Source organism: Lissotriton vulgaris, unplaced genomic scaffold (genome assembly GCF_964263255.1).
Source record: "Lissotriton vulgaris unplaced genomic scaffold, aLisVul1.2 SCAFFOLD_1578, whole genome shotgun sequence".
In the NCBI taxonomy this organism is placed as follows: domain Eukaryota; kingdom Metazoa; phylum Chordata; class Amphibia; order Caudata; family Salamandridae; genus Lissotriton; species Lissotriton vulgaris.
Window position 1 is genome coordinate 309,003 of NW_028241448.1, and position 19,733 is coordinate 328,735.

Below are 19,733 nucleotides of genomic sequence, written 5' to 3' on the forward strand. Positions count from 1 at the left end.
AGTTCTAGACAAAATCAGATAACCACCGCGTGGCCAAGTTTTTTCTTGCACATGGCTCATCAACATTAAGTTGGCAAGTGTGAGCCAGATTTGGTGTCCTCTAGCCTGATTTTCGTCGCTAGGAGGGTACCCAGAAAGATTTCTCCAGCACGGGCTGTCGTGATCATTCGTGGTCAGAAAGCTGCTGCTCGAGTAGAAAATCTACTTGATAGCAGCAAAATCAACTTGAGAAGCAGTGCCCTCTGGCATGCCATATGGTGCAGATTGCATTGATTTTTCAGCACAGAACCAGCTTGCAGCGTTAAGTCACAGCATAAGCAGGGCGGCTTGCTGAATTCCACCCAGTTATAGAACTCTGTGCGATTTTGCTGAGTTTTCATGTAAATCTGCAGAATTCTGCAGACTGAAACTGTAAGTTCGTCCCACCCCTAATTATTACCCTCGCAGGACTCCACCAATAATGGAATTCATGTATCAGAAAAAGATTTAAAAAAATAAATTCACACAATACATATATAAAAAATCCATCTTGTCTCCTGTAATCTTCAACCTTTATGTGGAGTTCATTAGGACACTGCGCATTGACAACAGCATAAATATTTGCTAATATGAAGATGATGTACAACTGTATTTGAAAGTCTCTGCTGTAGCTATCTTATGTCTCTGGCACTGCTTGCATTTCATCCAGACCTAGATGGCAAAACATCTATCTCCTTATCCCCACCAAAACAGAATTCCTGTTATTTGCTAAGACCAACAAGTGATAACTGGTCCAAGCAACTTGAACCTGGAAGGATTCAACCCCCCAGTTTTCACCCAATGCCAAGTCACTTAGAATCCCCCTGGACACCAATGTAGTGTCTAAGGAACACATTGCCTTGTACTATTACATTTGGGTGGTGACAATGCCAAGCTCCATGGGCCTCTTGCACTCTGCTCTTGATTCCCTTAAGGGCAATCCATTTGCCACAGCAGGCCACATGAAGGATCTGAAACAATATGATCACATTATCTCCAATGTTGAAGGAACTCCACTTGCCCTCCTAGCTGTTTTAACTTGTCATTTCATGGTCAGTTGCTGTCGAGGATGATGCTGAGGTTGTGTGTGGGGTTGGTTGGTGTGGGTCCAAGTTATGCAGGCCACCAACTGTGTTTCCATGCAGAGATGTTCTTCCCAAACATCAATATTGTGGTTGGCATGGAATCCTGACTGAGAGGGGTCCAGCAGGTGGTTTTGTTCCTAGAATTCAGTGAGTTGATGTTTGAAGGCTTTCTCTAGAATTTTGGCTAGTTAGGGGAGCGGGGAGATCGAATGGTATTTTTTGAGATCGTTGGGGTCAGCGGAGGCTTTCTTTAGAAGGGGTCTGACATCTGCGTGTTTCCATCTGTCCCGGAAGGTTGCTATGGAGATAGAGGTGTTGAGGATGCTGGTGAGTTGTGTGCTGATTGGGTTCATTGTGAGGTTGTAGAGTTGGTGGGGCAGGTGTCGGTGTGCACTTATTTGTTGATGGAAAGACATGATGAGGTGGTCAGGACGGTGCGCGGTGACCAGGTGGTGATGGTGTGGCTACTGCTAACTGGTTGGTTGAGGTTGTCGGGGTTTAGGTTGGCAGGTTGGAGGTTGAAATTGTTTTTGATGTTGGTAATCTTGCTGTGGAAGTAGTCTAAGAGGGTGTCGCAGAGATCTTGAGAAGGGTGGATGGTGTTCTGGGTGGATGTCGGCTTGGAGAATTCTTTGACTATTTTGAAGAGTTCCTTTGTGTGGTTGGCTGCGGAATCGATGCATGTGGTAATGACTGTTTTCTTGGCTTCTTTGATGTACTGGTGGTAGTTGCTGAGGGCTGATTTGTGAGCTGCTCTGTCGGCGGGGTTCTTGGTGGTGCACCAATGTTTCTCCAGTTGGCAGTTGCGCTTGGTGGTCCTGAGTTCTGGGGTGTACCAGCTGGCATGTTGGAGGATCTTGTTGGATGTTGTAGATTTCAGCGGGGCGACTTTCGGCACTGTCGATGATCCAGGCATTGAAGTTCTGGATGGCCTGGTTTAGGTCTGTTGAGCCCTTGGGTTGAGCGCTGGAGAGGGCCTGTGACCACTGAGTTTCGGTCACCTTGCACCATCTGTGATGGGAGGAGATCTGACGCCTGGTGATGGTGTGTTGGGCATCAGTGATGGTGAAATGTATGATGGTGTGGTCAGTTCAGGAGAGTTCAGTGGTATGGCTGAATTAGATTTTGTCTCTGAAGGTGAAAATGGGGTTTAGTGTGTTTTCAGCTTTGTGCGTGGGTTCGGTGATGAGTTGGGTGAGGTCGATGGAGTTGGCATCCCTGGGGTCACCAATCTGGATGTTGAGGTTGCCAAGTAAGATGTAGTGGTGAGAGTCAATTGCAATGGGGGGCGATGAGGTTGTGGATGGCATCGCAGAATGTAGCTTGAGGTCCCAGGGGTCTGTAGGTGAGGATGGCTCAGATTGTGGTCTTTGCTTTGGTTTGAAATAGGAAATTGAGGTGTTCCATGAGAGATGTGGGCTCGTCGTTGATGATGGTACAGCTGATGGTTTCCTTGAAGATAATAGTGACACCTCCGCCTTGTTTGATGGCACAGTCTCAGTGTATCATCTTGTAGCCTTTGGGAGTGGCGGTGGTGATGTCGGTGTTCTAGGAGGGGTTGAGCCACGTTTCGGTAATGAAGGCAGCATCCATAGAGAGGATGGGGATGGGGTCGTATATTTACGTAGGATGTTTTCAGAGTGAGCGGGCTTTGAACAGGATACAAAGGAGTAGTTGCAGGGAGTTCCTTTTCTTATGGGCAAGAGTGGAGCAAGATATTCTGTAGGTTGTGTTGCAGGAGAAGTGGCAGTGTCAGCGGGTATAGGGTCCTTTGGTGGATCATGGGGAAGAGAAGATGCAGCTGATTCACTGTCTGGGGTCCAGGAAATCTTCGGCAGTGTACCGTCGGGTTGCAGGAGGGTCAGGTATCCAGTTGCTGGGCGTTGTCCAACCGGCGTTGCATTGGCGACATGTCCGCTGCATGGTCATGCGGCAGCCTCCATTAGTGGACCTGGTAGGTGGTTCAAGTGCAGGCAGAGCATGGGCAGAGGGCAGAACAGGGCCAGCAGGCAGCGCAAGGCCAGCATGTAGCACAGGCACAGCAGACATCGCAGGGACAGGGGCAGGGTGCAGCACAGGGGCAGGGTGCAGCAGGCAGCACTGGGACAGGGCCAGCACCTGGGGCAGCAAGCAGCTCAAGGACCGTGCCAGTAGTCAGCACAGGAACATGGCAGCGCAGGGTCAGCAGTCAGTACAGGAACATGGCAGCGCAAGGGCAGCAGGCAGCATAGGGACAGGGGCAGCAGGCTGCACAGGGGCAGCTGGCAGTGCAGGGACAGCAGGTAGCACAGGGGCAAGGGCAGCAGGTAGCGCAAGGGCAGCAGGCAGCACAGGCATTCTCCCCTCCTCAGAAATTTGAGAAAGTTTCCATTTCGGAAAAGGACAAAAGTGCCAATTCTTCCACCTATCCAACTTTTCAGAACTGTCATACTAACAAGTTGTTTTTATGACATAAGCACATATAAGGTTACCTGTCAATTGGTGCAACCTCTAGTGTCAGTCCATCCTCAAAATTGAAAATTACCTGTCAGAGAGGTTTCTGGATCCTTCTCAAAGACCTATTTCATTTCAAGACAACAAAATGTTCCCTACCCATTTTTAATACGCTGTTATGTATGAAATATGTTTCTCTTAATAGGAAACCATCGTGGAAGAGGATGTTGAGCCAGCATCTGTAGCCAGAATCCTCAAGTACAATGCTCCAGAATGGCCTTACATGTTGCTTGGTTCTATTGGTGCAGCAGCTAATGGCGCAGTAACTCCACTGTATGCTCTGCTATTTAGTCAGATTCTTGGGGTAAGTGTTTATGTATTTGTTGATCACAATTATTTACTGGGATGAGACTGGATTTGATTTACACCTTCAAAAATTAAAAATCATCAACCTGAAATCTTTACTTCCTCAATATAAGAGCATCCTACAAGTTACAGGTTTAAATCAAGTATTGCAACTGCATCTTTTATCTGTTTTTAATAAAATAAGTATAATTCAGTTGATTATTATTAAGACTTATTATTTATGAACCACAAGTTGTCAGTAGCAAGAACTATACATATGTATTTGAAAAGAATAAAGCTGTTTCCTACACATAGCTCTTTCGTTGACTACTTTTGGTAACATCAACAACAATGACAAGTCACCATATTGCATGACATTAATACACAACTCACTGTATTTACCTAACTCTACTTTGCAAGGTATGTAGATGATTACTTATCCTAACTTAGCTCTTATATTTACTTCCAAAGGTAAGTACAGGTAGAGTTAGAAATACTAATTGCATACATACCTTGCAATTTAGTGATAGGAAATGTAATGTGTCAGATCTTGTTGTGTGTTGATATTGTCGAACTTGATAATTGTCAAGAACAGACACTACACTCTCTAAGTTCAATCCTTTCAAGAACATAGATTGGGTTCATAGTTTTAGCTCAGGTGGAATGTTTGTTGAACAATTGCATACTTTAACAGTACATGGCAGTATTTTTGCCCAAATTACACATTTTATCTCAGCATACTGTTTCCATTGAGGTCACCAATTGAGGCATTCGAGGCTCTTATGTTAAAAAGTACATTTGTAAAGTCTGCTAATCCCCGTGAGGGTATCTAGGCAGTTTACAGTCTGGTAGGCAGCTGTCCCCTCAGTAGGATTATTTTGGCTTTTGTGTTGTGAATGCGGGGTATGTGTGCTAGTGAGATTGTGGCTGTGGAGAGGTGCCTGGTTTGGGAGTGGAAGTTTACGTGGCTGTTGGAGTAGGCAGGCCCAGTGTTGTGACGTGCCTTGTATGTGAGGAACTTGAACTGGGTGTATTTGTTTATGGGATGTCAGGGAAGTTTTCTGAAGTGTGGGGTGATGTGGGTGGGGTGAGGTATGCTGAGAATGAGCCTTGCCGCAGTGTTTTGGATGCTTTAGATCCTGTTCAGGAGCGTTTTGGTGATTCTTGTGTAGTGTTTTGCAGTAGTCAAGTCTGCTGGTCAACAAAACCTGTGTGACAGTGTTCCTAGTGTTTTTTGGTAGCCATTGGAAGATCTTTTGTAGCATCTTCAGTATGTGTAAGCATGAAGAGGTCACAGCATTTACTTGGGCTGTCATGTTAAGCTTGTCATCCAGGATGATTCCTACATTTCTGGCATGGGTTGGAGGGGGTGGGGCCACGGTCTACTGGTCACCAGGTGGAGAGCCAAGCCGAGGTTTTCCTTCAATAGATCACAACATCGGTTTTGTCGGTGTTGAGTTTCAGGCAGTTGGATTTCATCCAGGAGGATACAGCGATCATGTAGGTGGCGAAGTCGGTTTTGGTTGTAGGGGACTTGTCTGACAGGGAGAGTATTAGTTGAACGTCACCAGCGTAGGAAAGTGGGTTGATGCTTTGTGATCTGATGAGGTCTGTGAGTGGGGCCATGTAGATGTTGAATAAGTTTGAGCTGAGAGAAGAGACTTGGGAGACTCCGCGGATGAGGTTCTTGGCTTGTGACTTTTAAGGTGGCAGGCTGACGTATTGTGTTCTTCCTGTGAGGAAGGAGCAGATCCAAATGAGGCTGGGTCCTTGGATTCCTGTTTCATGTGATATTTTGATCAGGATGGAGTGGGTTGCCACTGAGAGTTCGAGGAGTATCAGGGCTGCTATTTCTCTATGGTTGATTATCAATCTGATATTGTCTGTAGCTGTGATTAGGGCAGTCTCTGTGCTGTGGTGAGGAATTGGTGTGTGTTGAGTTAGCGGCTGAGTTGCTTGTTGATGACTTTCTCCATGACTGTGGCTGGGTACAGTAGAAGGGAGATTGCGCTATAATTTGCTAGTTGAGAAGTGCCTGCTGAGGGTTTCTTTAGCAGTGCATTGGCCATTGCATGTTTCCAGGCTTCCGGGAATGTCACGTGGTGATGGAGGTGTTAAGGATGGGGATGAGGACTTTGCTGATGGAAGAGGTGCCGAGATTGTAGATGTGGGGAGGGTAGATTTCTCTTTGGAATGCCATGTCTTCATGTAGTGTTTACATCTCCAAAATTCTTGGCTGACCTACCGAGTAAAGTGGAGCTATGTTTTCTTTCTCTATCTGATCGGATGGAACCAAGCTTGATATTCTGATGGGAGTTGAAGCAAATACTTCCAAGTGCTAGAAAATTAGAAATTCGAAGTGATGAGTAAGAACCCCAAGGCACAGACATAAGGCTATGAGCATATCATACATGAATGTAGCAGGGCTGCCTTTGTGCTGCTGGAAAGTACTTTTTCAGTGAACTAATACACTTTGTGATCAGTCGTATCCCACACATTCCTCAATTCAACGTTTCTGAGATTAACTCTCATTCTTTCACACTTTCTTTCAGTCATATCACATCCGTTCACCACATGCATGTTCCCCACATTAAGATGTTTAGCCATGCTCTCACTTGCACTACTATCCTCTTTCTCTGTTATTTTTATGATTTCCTGTTTTCTTTTCTTTCCCATCCTCTTCTCTCTTTTCCAGTTCTTTGCTTAGCTCCACATCTATCCTACTTATTATTTCAATTTCTTCCAGTTTCCTCATCACACTCAAATGTATGTCTCTCACCTCTACCGTGTTCCCTAAAAACACCTTCTCGTGATTGGCAGTCTGGCCCTCTCTGTTGGATTTCTGTACACCTCTGCCTCTCATTAGGATAACTTTTCCCAGTTTCCTGCTTAACTTCAGCTTTATTACTCTATCTCTACCCACACTGCACTCACTTCTGTCTCTCCCTCTTTCACTCACACCCACCTCTAATTTTACCTGCTATTCTCCCATTTGCTTTCAACTTGCACACTTCACATTCACTCATTTCTATACCATCTAATCTCCCTTTTGCATCTAATCCTATCTTTCAAAACTAATTAGCTCTTCAGTTCATCTCACACTTCTAGCTTTCAGTGGCATCTGATTAAAAGTACTGAACACAGAGATTGTCAAAAATTGGACTTATAACAACTCAGAATCAGAAAAAGCAGGATAAATGAACTAAACTGGATGTGGAACTTAATATGTGTGGCATGATGGGATCGGACTATTAGTGTGTGGATAAGGTGCTTAGACTGTAGATAATGATGGTGTGGGGCTAGGAAAAGGGATGTATGTGTTAAGGAGGTCACATATTGAAGGCTTAGCTCATGTGCCTCCAACAAAATATTGCCCAATGAGGACTCCTCCATAGAGACATGGTGTTGAGTTTGCAGTGGGCGGGAATGAGTCTTTGAAACTAAGACAATCCACATTATAAATCGAATGGGCAACAAGGCATGTGACATATAGAGTGGAAAAGAAGCACTCATATTGCACAAAACAAGGAGGAGTGCATCCATTGATATTCTGGAGTAAACTAAGACAACAACCATTGAGACAGTTTGTAGTGGCAGGACCTAGCGCTTTTGAGTGACAGAGCTGAAATTCACCTGTAAATTCTTCTATTCTGAGCCATGTTGGAAGATATGTTTTCAATAAATACAGGAATGAAGTAATCATTTGCAACCAGAAACTGTTCAAATGAATCATTCCTAGCTCACCCTGTGCTAATTTATTCTATACCCCCTTTGCTATTAAGTAAATGTAAAAAAATATGGAAGCACGGTGCGAATATGAAGATGGTATGTTTGCTTGTAAGATTGATGTAAAAATATTGCAGTTACAGGTAGCGGGTGAAAAATGTAAGTAGTATCTATACAAGGGTGAAACCTAGCTCCATGCGATTGTTATTGCCTTTGCCTATCACACACAGGAACTAGACCTGATGATCATGAATATCTTTTGGGTCATGGTAGGCTTTGGTGCGAGCACAGTAGATTTAACTGAACATGAAGTAGAATGTATGTACCAAGACTTTAGAAGGGTGGTTGGGTGGCAATTGTAAGGGAAGTTAGTAGAAATGGGTGGTTGGTGCCTCAGTGTTAACTAATTTCTGGACCCTAGTTGGTTTACTAGTTTATCATGAGTACATTTTGTAGACTGTATTATGAGACCTGGTCCTTACTGGTCTCCAATGTGACAATGCTTCTGATGCCATTAATATTTTGTTAGCTTTACAGTGGATTTTAGCCATGTGATGATTGATCTGCACAATGTATCTCGAGTGCACAAATGCACAAATAGTGGTTGAATCTGGATTTAGAAAAAGATACAACACAGGGAAATTACTACGTATTTATCCTGGTGATTACATTAAACAAAATAGTGCACTGGCCAACAAACTCATGAAAGTACTTAAAGCACTTGTTTTATTGTTAAATCATTCTGTTGGGGCTAGTGGAAATTCGGGAAGTCTTCCTGCTAAACCTCAGTAGCACTTTGATGAACCTACACTGTAAAGGAAAATCAAATACAGCCTTTGAGTATCCTTCTCTGACTTAGATAATATGGCCAAAGCTTGAAGAGGGACATCACATCAAACAGAGATAGAGGTAGGGAATACAAAATTTAGGGCCTGATGTACAAAGGTTTTTTTTCGTTTTCAAATGTCACGATTGGTCCTTTTCCAATGTATACAGGCCCAGTTTGCGATTTGGTGATCTATTATCAAATCACAAATCGCAATTCGGTATTAGGAAGGGGCATGTTTAGGCTGTCCCTTGCTAATACCGAATCTCATGGGTATGTGTGAATGTTTTGCAACCAGAATGCAGTCACAAAACATTCTCATTTTACCACCTACTTAAAGTAAGTTGTAACCCATTTGCAAATAGGAAGGGGTTCCCAATGGACCCCTTCCTCTTTGAGAATGTTTATAAAAACCTTCTAAGAGTACGCAGTGATCCCATGGACCACTGCCTACTCTTAAAAATGTAAAGAAAACTTTAGATTTTTCTTTTTGAAATGCATCCCGTTTTCCTTTAAAAAAAAGATTGCTTTATTTAAAAGTAATTACAGACATGGTGGTCTTCTGATCCCAGCAGGCCACCATTCTTGTGATTTTTGGATTCCTAATGGGTTGCAAACCGAGACCTACCTCTTCAATAGTAATGAGGTAAGTCTATTCGTCACCCACTGGAAATCAATTAGGGCCACATGTATCAAAGTATTTGGCATTCACAAATGTGTTGAATCGCTACATTTACCCTTTTGCGAATGCAAAATGGCCTTTTCTGAATGCATGAAAGGCTTTGGTATTCGCAATTTAGGTAATTGCAATTTTTAGCGATTACCTAAATTGCTAATGCAAATAGGGAATCGCAGTTTGCTAATATCTAATGCACATGTAAGAACCCTTTCCTAAATGTGAACTGTGCATTTAGGAAATGCTATTACCATCAACTTCAAGTTGATGGTAACAATGTGCAAACTTTGAAAAATGCACAAAACAGCAGTTTTCAAAGTGCGATGTAGCGCACACACATGCCCCTAGGTCATGTGAGGTCCTTACATGTGCACCTTTTTTTTAAGGGTGCTTCAGGGGGACTTAGGCCCCTGGGCACCCTGACCTTTGCATTACCTAATTTGCGATTACCACAAAGATAGTTTAACTGTATTTCCAATGCAGACAGTTCATACAAAAAGATGCTTACATTGGAAAATAATCTTTTTAACTGTGTCTGCTCTTTTCAATAGACTTTCTCTTTGCCTGATGAAATAGAGCAAAGAAGACAAATTGACGGAATCTGTATGCTCTTCGCTATCATTGGAACCATATCATTCTTCACACAGTTTTTGCAGGTAATGACACTTGCTTTTATCTGAGGTATACTGCAGTTAGTTTTTGTTTTATGTGGCAAAAATGCTTATAATTGCATGTCTTTAACAGGGATTCACATTTGCTAAATCTGGAGAGTTACTAACAAAGCGGCTCCGCAAGATCGGTTTTCAGGCGATGTTGGGGCAGGAAATTGGTTGGTTTGATGACCACAGGAATAGTCCTGGAGCTCTGACCACAAGACTTGCAACTGATGCTTCACAGGTTCAAGGGGTAAGAATCTAGACATTGAGTTATTAACTCAAAGATGCAGTTATTTGGAACTTTTGTCATCTAAAAAAATATTTTATATTTCAATTATTTTATTTTTTTACAACAAAATATACTGTATGTATATATATAGTATATTTTGTACAAATAGTGTGTGTATATATATATATATATATATATATATATATATATATATATATATATATATATATTATTTAGCAATAACATATATTTGCTATGCATCCTATGAAAAATGTTTGAAGTCAAACTTATTCAACATGTGTGCCACTAATTTGAAATAAACATTGACCAGGATTCTATACAGTCCTTATTTCAGTTAGAGCAATATAATGATCCAGGATCACTAAACTTTATCCCCCGAACACACTCTCTTGGATACATCATTTGATTTTAGTCAGTCCATCCTAGAAGCATAGAATGAACACACTTATTTGAGTATGTGACCAGAATGCGTAGTGGTTTTGGGGACTTTTCAAGAGAGCATTGGGGTCTGTATTGGCTGTGGCAATCTTAATTAGTGGCGGGCAGAACTCGCAGACTTTTACTCCGCAGAATTCCATGGAGCTACATAAAAACTCAGAGAGATTCCACAGAGTTCTGAGAGCAGGCAGAATTGGGCACCCAGCAGTGCTGGTACTGATTTTTGCCACCGGGAGCGTCTTCTGTGCTGTGAAATCATTGTAAACGGCACAACGCGGCACACCAGTGGAGCTGCTTCTTTCTGCTGATCAAGTAGATATTCTACTTGAGCAGCAGCTTTATCAACGTGGCTGTTTGCTTCCTGTTGCGACCACCCACATTGACTAAATCTCACCAAGTGGACTTAACATTGGTGAGTTACGCATGAGAAAAAACACTGCCACTCAGCGTTTGGCTGAGTTTTGCCAAATTACAAGCATAACACGGAGTGGGGGAAAACTCAGCAAACTCTTCTGGCAGAGCAGAGTTTATCACCACTATTAGAGTTAATACAATGCCTGAATCAAACTGAATTCTTGAGTTTATCAATTTCACCTCTGGTTGGGGGCTTTATATTTTGGGAGAGGAAGAGCAAATGCTGTGGATCTGGTGAAAATGGTGCTTCAGTGAAGGGAACTTGATTCCCTTTCTCCTCTCCTAAGTATACACCATTACATAATCAAAGTGAGCACTCTTATAGAAGGTAGACTTTCGCTTTTTTCAGATATGCTCGATTTTGTCTTCAGTAGATACTTGAAAGCATGCTTTTTCTAAACACTTTCATCAACTCGCCGTAAAATGGCTGCGGTTGGGGTGAAAGTATACTCCCTTTCGCTGCCAGGCAAGCGGTCCAATCCAACCAACAAATAAACTGACCTTTCCCTGAAATAGCATTTTTTTTGTGGTATTTTTACTAAGTACTAAGCAATTCTGGCCACATAGGGAGTAGAGTGCTTTACAAATAGGAAAGTGCAACAATTACAGTGGTAGGTGCAGCAGCATAAATATAGAGTAGAGATATGAGACGATTAGTCTGGCAGGTGTGTCCTGAAAAAATTAAGACTTTTCCCAAGGTTAATAGATTGGAGTTTTTTTCAATGTGAACTTTTGTCACCTGGGATCAAACTAGAGAAAACAGGGGCAGATTTACAATAACTGGAGTATCCCTGCATATCAGCAGGGATGCGCTAGTGATTTTGCGTGACGTTAGAAAACCCTTGCACCACCATGGATGCGCCACATTTACAATGTGGTGCACCGTGGCGCTAGAAGAGACAGATGCGTGAAGCATCTGTCAGCGTATAGGTGACGCAGTACCGGTTGCATTTCACAAGCGCGACGCAACTCCTGCACTGCTCAGGGGCGGCCTATACTTGCTGTGCTGTGTCACTCCTTACGCCTGCTACAAGCAGGCATAAGGTTTTGACGCATAGGTGGTAAAAGTGACTTCGTGAAATCTTGTAGATTTCACTGCGTCACTTTTACGGGGCTTCCTTGCGACGATTTGCCGACCATGCATACATTATACCCGACACAGGTATAATTTAGCGCAGGGCTTTATAACGTGACGCATCTCACTAGATGCGTTACGTTGTAAATATGTTGCCCCTCAGTTTATAGACTTGCTTCCTTTTTATTATTTTAGGTTTCTATTAGTAAGCACAAGTTTTATCTTCTTATGTTTCTTTTACCTCCTATAGTGTGGAGTTTGTTATTACGGTAAGTCGATAAGCAAAACTGGGGAGCTTATTGTGAAATGCACACTTTTTTTTATTTATTTTGGGCCTCTATGAGTGAAGACCTTTATAAAATAAGGCTTATTTGGAATGCTTTCTTAGCGCCCGTAACCAATTTGGGTGCTATCTTTGGGATCTCTAAAGCCAGATGTATGATGCATTTTACCAGTGGCAAATGGCCCATCGGGTCATTTGCAACCAGTAAAATGCATTGTGGCATGTACAGAAGGCAAAACAAGACTCAGTAACTTGTTACCGAATCACATTTTGCTTTTTGAAAATTGATATTGGGAAGGTGTGTGTTTGGGGAGTCTTTCCCAATGCCGAATAGCACTGTTATGAATGAATGTTTTGTGATAGGGTATGCTGTGCCTTTCGACTCACTTTGTGAATGTGGGCAGCAACATTTTTTAAGAGCATGCAGTGTTCCCACAGATCACTACCTACTCAAAAATTGAAAAGGTAGCTTTTCGTTTTTATTTTTGAAATGCATCCTGGTTTCCTTAAGGAATATTGCCTTATTTAAAAATGGGTCGCAAATTGTGCCCTGCCTCATGAATATTGATGTGGTCGGTCCATTTACAACCCACTGCGAATCACTAACAGTTTCAAACACTCTGTTGTACATCGCAGTTTGTGATTTCCTAATAGCGAGTCACTAACATTCGCTATTAGGAAATCGCTGAGACACAATTTTGTACATCTGGCCCCAAAAGAGGTGCAATTGTGATATTAGGAAAGTCTGCCAAATGTGTCTGTTCCATTGTGGCTTGCAATGGCAGTCCTAAATTCAGAATGTGTGGATAGCAGATTTGAGTACCATCAGCAGATCAGGTTGGAAAGAAACAGACTTTGTAATTTGGATGATGCACTCTGGCATATTGGGATTTTGTTTAAAAAATAAAGCTTGTTGACTGGGTAAAGAAACAAAAAGGGATAGAATCTTGAGATATATTTTAACTGAGTCAAACCACAAAAGGTTTCGCATCTAAAAGTGTGATTCTGCACGTCTGCGTGGTTTGAATCCTGGGCACCGAGTGTGCACCTACCTTGAATTCAATACCGGCTCCTGGAGGGAGTGCTGTGGGGCAGTGGGGCGGGGGAGAGGCAGGGCAGGGGTGGTAAACTCCAGTGTAGGGCCGAACGGAGGTAAGTACATAAATAAATAAAACGAATTACATTGCGGATGCTGCAACGCAATTTGTTTTATTTATTTATTTATGTACTTACCTCCGTTCAGCCGTATGCCAAAGATTACTACCCCCCACCCTGCCCCGCCCCACAGCACTCTTCTAGGAGCCGCTACTGCTTGAATGTTATAAATGGTTGACTCCCTACATACATTATTACAATTCTGAATCGTACCTATAAATCAAAGACGCAAAGACATCAATTTGTGTGTCTCCAAATGCAGACTAGGTCATTTTCCTGGGAGCTTCCAAAAAGTTCTTACCCCATGACGGAGCTGAGGCAGAACCCATCAAACGCCAGGGGCCTTATTTAGTGTTTGGGAGAGTGGGAGCACTGGAGTAAATTAGCATCGCTGGTGCCCCGGCAAACTGTGTTTAAAGTTGGAGGAAGCACCATGTGTACGCCAGGAGACAGTCTGCCGGCTCCGCCAGTGTAAACTTCTGATCTGGGGTTCCCATCCACAAAGGGCTCATCAGGTCAAAGTGAGGATCATCCAATCATATTGCATAATTTAGTTTGACCTTTGTAATACTATTAACACTGAGGTCATCATTGCTTGAATTTTCTTTTTTCAAAGGCTACTGGATCTCAGATTGGAATGATCGTCAACTCCCTCACCAATATAGGGGTTGCAATTGTAATTGCATTCTACTTCAGCTGGAAACTCTGCCTGGTTATACTCTGTTTCCTGCCGTTCTTGGCCTTGTCTGGAGCTCTACAGGCTAAAATGTTAACAGGATTTGCCAACCAAGACAAGCATGCTATGGAGTCTGCTGGAAGGGTAAGTTCTTCAAGCATTGCTGATTTCAAAATAATATTCATAAAGGGGGTGCATAGCAGGCAGCATTGAGAACTTGAATACTCTCTCCCGGGGGAACATCCAGAACAACGCATGCGTTACGTCGCATGGGTTTATGTCGCAAGAGTTACAACGCAAGCATCGTAACGACGCGGACCATTATGCCGCGTACCATTACATCGCATGCGCATTTAAAACGCATACGGTTTTAAATTGCATGTGGTGTAATGGGCGCGAGGCGGGCTGCACGGACGAGCACCGGGAAAGAGGCGAAGGACCATCGGGATGACGCGAGGAGAGAGAGGTAAGGGGGATTGTGCTTAGAGTGTAGTGTTGAGGGCAGTGTCTGGGGATTGTGGTTAGATTGTAGTATTTAGGGTTTAAGGCAGTGTCTGGGGATTGTGCTTAGAGTGTAGTGTTTGGGGTTTAGGGCAGTGTCTGGTGGTCATAGTGTAGGGCAGGGTGTTTGGCTTTGGGGTTTATGCTTTAGGGTTTAGGGTAGTGTCAGCGGGTCTTACTGTAGGGTACTGTATTAGGGTTTAGGGCTTAGGACTTAGGGTTTAGGGAAGTGTAGGGTACTGTTTTAGGGTCGGGGCAGGGGGTCGTAGTGTAAAGTAGTGATTAAGGATTTAGGAGTTAGGGCTTAGGGTTTAGGGAAGTGTATTGTTTTGTACTGTATGATAGTGTTGTGAAGTGTGTATTATATAGGTTAGTGTATTAGTTTAGGGGTTATTTCAGGAAAACAATCTCAATGTTATAGCATGCGGGGTGTTTGTGTGCGTTGTAAATGTATTTTGCAGGCATTTCAATGGGGAAGCGAAGTAATGGTTTGCATTGTGAAAGGTTGCGTTGTGAATGTGCATGCGATGTAAACACGGTGATGTTAAGGTATGCGATGTAAACGTTTGCGATGTGGCATCATACATCCCCTCTCCAGTGTTAAAGGAGTATTGAATCTGGTCTCCTCAAGAAATACCTTTTAGGTGGTAGAAATTGTGCTATTTTCTATAGCTTTACTAGGCATCTTTTCTCAGCCGTTTGCAATATTTCTATTTTCTCCCAACATAAAGAACCATATCAGGGCATATTACCCCCTGGGCTCAATTGTGTTGTAGGAATTAGTGAGGATTATGACAATACACCGAGGAGCCCTTGATAGCCAGTGATATTGATGTAGTCCAAAATATTGTAATGTAATTTTGACTGTCATTATTCGTGTTTGGAGTTTTTAAAAACGGTTGCATTAGCTGGTAATGGGCAGAATCCCTCCAATTCCCACAAACTAAATGTATTTATTTATTTAACAGTGTTATATACAGCTGCACCAAGTGGTATTTGCACGATTTAGCAGAAACACCAAAAAGACTGTGTAACCTCTAGGTATGAAATGTGTTACTTAGATCTGGAGCTGTAGACAGGTATTCATACTTTCTTGCTTAGAGAAGAACATGTCCGCATCCTTGAGGTATGTTATTTCAAGAAAAGCAAGCTGTAGAGGGGAAAGTGTATATGTTGAAAGGATGAACCTTTAAGCACTTTCTCAAGAGTGAGAGGATGAGTTGGGTTTTCAACTGAAGTGGCAGTGCATCCTAAACATTGGTTTTTCCTCTGGTGACAGACTGTTTCATGACTTGTGAAGTGAATGTTGGTGTCTTAAAGTCTTTACTTCTCAATCATGATCAACCACCTGAATTACTAAACAAACAGGTAAGATATGGACGATTGATCAGATAGAGAGTCTTGTAAGCAAGACCGCCAATATTAGACGTCATCCTCCTTCTTAGGGTAGCCTAGAAAGGATATGGGAAATCTGGACATTTTTTTTCTTGTAGTAAATAAGGAGGAGTGGGAGGAATTAGATTTGGAAGACCTTCAGTATCTCTTTCTGCAGTATTATATATTAACAAGTAATACTGAAGGCATAAATGGGAGCCTTACCCTTGGTTGCTCAGTGGTGAAGAAATGTTCTAGGCAGGAGCTGACCTTATGTGTGTTCTGGTGTGTTCGATAACGATTGATCATGATGTTATAAGTCATAAAGGCCCCTAACTTTACCTCCGTATTTTTCTTATGCATTTTTGAAAAGATATTCTCGAAACGATACTGGGTCCTCACCCACCAGTTTGCTGCTTGTTTCAACAAGGGGACCTCACTTTTGGACCTATAATTAAAATTAACCATAATTGGTTCATTATTTCATGCATTTTTCCAACATTCTATCTAAAAGTGGGGTGGACTTTGAAAGTACGTTCTCTAGTTTCGCTTTTGCTACTTTATGAAATTAAACCTGACTTTTAATATTTTTAGATGATCATTGTTGGCACATTTTCATATTTCACAGTTGACGGATTTGTATCTTTAGATCACGTGGTTCAACATGATCTGCAATGATCATGTTTTGCTGGATTACAAATATTTCACCAGAATTCCCTTTCACAAAAGTGTTTCTGAAATGTGTTGTGTAATTACCTAGGATGCTAGGTATAAAAGCTGATGCATGAAGGACAGAGATATACAGGAAAACCAATTGCTTGTAAGGAACAAATGAAACATCAAATGCAGTGACGTAGCTAGAGCTTCTGGCTGGCGCCCGTGGCTACCTCTTAGATTGGCGCCCATGGCAGGTATGGGGAGGGGGGTGCTGGGGAAAATGGACTGCATTTAGCACAGAATGTACCTATTACAAAGAATTAAAGCTAAGGGGTGCATCATGAAGCTCTACTGCCCTACATGTGCAATACAATACAGCTGTGCTGCATGTGCGCTGCACACTAGGTACATTTCTCATATGTGAGCCCCGTGCGCTTTTCAATTCGAGAGATTTCACCGTACATCCTTCATTTCAATTTCTACCGAGTTTTAGCCTAAAAAAGATAAAACCATAATCCAAATGATAAGAAAGCAAAATTTACTCCTTGACAATTCCTCTATTGTCTTTTTTTGGAACATTGATGGTTCTTTCTTACCCTTCACTTTTGTTGGAGGCAATGTTTTTTCTAAAATGTCTTAAGTGTTTTTCTGTTAAAGCCATGAGTGTTGACCTTTAGTTGAGAAGGCAAACCAAAACATCCACTCTCCGTGACTTTGTGGACTCATGCCACGAACGGTACGTGTGCCACTGCAAGGCATGTAATACGTATGGCAGTCTGATTGGCTGGGGCACCTATCAGCCACCTGAGATGATCACCACTTGTGTGTAGGTCATCTAATACCTTGAGATATTGTACAAAGATTTTCTTCAAGTTATGAGGCAAACATGTTTTTTAGTAAGTTTGTTATCATTCCCACTAGTTTTAGAAAAAAGAGCTGTGTATTGGCTGCGTGTTCAAAGTAGCAAAATAATAGCTGCAAGACAGTGTTCAAGTAGTGTTTAGAGGTGGTTGTTAACTGGGAGGTTTGAATTATGGTTCAAGCTGTCTGTTCAGCACTGTTCACACTGAGAGCCTCTTGTGTGGAGGTTTGCCTTTTCTTGTTTACAAATGCACAGATGGAGGAGTGCTTTCCCTCACAGGCCTCTGGTTTGCATTGACAATTCTCAAATTCAATTCTTATCTCATTTACATGAGGGGTAAGGGACCTACCAATTCCACTAAATATCATTTTCGCCCTGTTATAGATTAGTACATACATCTCACTACAAAAACAGCCTCAGGTGAAAGTGAAAATGCTTCACTATAATTGAATCTGTGATGTAGCCAGAAACGGATTCATGTGTCATTGGATGCTAATCCCTTTGCAAACGCACAGTGCGAGTATGTATCTGGATTACATGTGATTAAGATTAAGTTTACACACAGAAATCTCTGGGAAATAAAATTATTCCTAATATAAATGAATCCTGAAAACATTGAAAAGAGGCATATGTGCTAATGAGGGTTAAAAATGCCCATTTTTGTAAGTGGCCAAATGATGTGCTCTTCTTTTGTATTTCCACCCTAGATTTCAAACGAAGCTCTTGGTAACATCAGGACCATTGCCGGAATTGCAAAGGAAAGCAAGTTTGTGGCTATGTACGAAGAGCAGTTGGAGAGCCCCTACAGATCTGCAATCAAAAAAGCAAATGTTTATGGTTTATGCTTTGGGTTTGCCCAGTGCATAGTATTCATAGCGAATTCCGTCTCATACAGATATGGAGGATATTTGGTTGCAGTAGAAGGACTTCATTTCAGTTTTGTTTTCAGGTAAGGACAACCTACCTGCTCGTTATCTGTGGAAATAGTTATATATATTTTCAACGAAGAAGGGTAGCTGTGGATATATATATATATATATATATATATATATATATATATATATATATATATATATATATATATATATATATATATACATACACAAATTCTTGCTTTTGGATGGCAATAGAGATGTTACCACAGACTACACTAACTCCTCAGCAATCACGCTGGTGAAAATGGACTTTATAATTTGCACATTGCAATATTGTGACTGCTGTATGAATGTAGGATTGCGAGGGTCGGATTTGTGGTCATCCCTCTTCATCTATTGGTGTTGTCAAGCGAAGTGCTATTCACATTTTGCTTCTATCCACCAGGGCAATGGGCCAACCCACTGCTGCCATTTGCTCTCTTTACTGTAAGTAACAATATTTTGCACTTGGCCATATAAACATCCACCTAGAAAATAGATTGTGTCAGTTTAAGGGCTAATAGGCCGTTTTTTAATAAATGTTTATGTTAGGTCTTTTTTTTAGCAAATATTTTCACATCACTTTTACTATGGCATTTTTCTTTTAATGTATATTGCTTATGTCTGCAAAAAATGATTACAAATATCTTCAATAAAACTCTTTGAAATGAAAAAATAAAAACATCTTTGCACGCTATCAAGGTCAGCCTTGTAGGCTTTGCCAATGCTTGTTTACATTAGAGTTGCCCCACTCTGGCCTTCTGAGCAACAACAAAGATGCTCAGTGTTACTATCGACTCAGTACATGGCGTGTTTATTACGATCAGGTTCCATTATACGAGAGAATATTAAGCATATCAACTTAAAGGGGGAAGGGAGCAAACTGCCTGGCATACAAGAACACAATTAAACGAGATGCACTGTGGTAAATGAAAATATGCAAACAGCTCTACCAACAAGGGTGAATATTAAAAACTTTCAACTACAGTAATTGTTATCGTGCACAGTTTTCACCACACTTCATCTGGGGAAATTGTGTGCAAGTATGCTCACCAGTGTGCCCCGCCCCCATTTTTCTGATTGGCTCTTTGTTAAGTTGTTGAGTTGACAAGCATTGGGATGCAATTGCACTCCGGTAGTAGTACAGAAACTTGAGAAGACTGTGAGCAGCATTGACAGCAACCCCACATTTAAGTTATTACTCTCTACTGAAGAAGGATAAATATCCTGAAACTCATGTCTAGAGATACACAGCACTGGCCCACCAGCAATAGTGAGTTTTACAATGCACTGCATTTACAACAATGCATCTGGGACAATTGTGCTTTGGTATACCAGGTTGTGTGCTCCCTCCTACATTAATCTTACT

The 19,733-nt window shown here is 42.0% G+C and overlaps 1 protein-coding gene across 1 annotated transcript in view; it reads left to right on the forward strand.

Annotated features, from left to right (window-relative positions):
- ABCB11 (ATP binding cassette subfamily B member 11) overlaps window positions 1-19,733 on the forward strand; it is a 404,070-nt gene that overhangs the window by 275,253 nt on the left and 109,084 nt on the right. Inside the window, exons 20-24 of the mRNA XM_086948098.1 lie at window positions 3,742-3,900; window positions 9,661-9,765; window positions 9,854-10,015; window positions 13,997-14,200; window positions 18,158-18,399. Of these exons, the coding sequence (XP_086804224.1) occupies window positions 3,742-3,900; window positions 9,661-9,765; window positions 9,854-10,015; window positions 13,997-14,200; window positions 18,158-18,399 (872 nt within the window). The remainder of the gene's footprint in view (window positions 1-3,741; window positions 3,901-9,660; window positions 9,766-9,853; window positions 10,016-13,996; window positions 14,201-18,157; window positions 18,400-19,733) is intronic.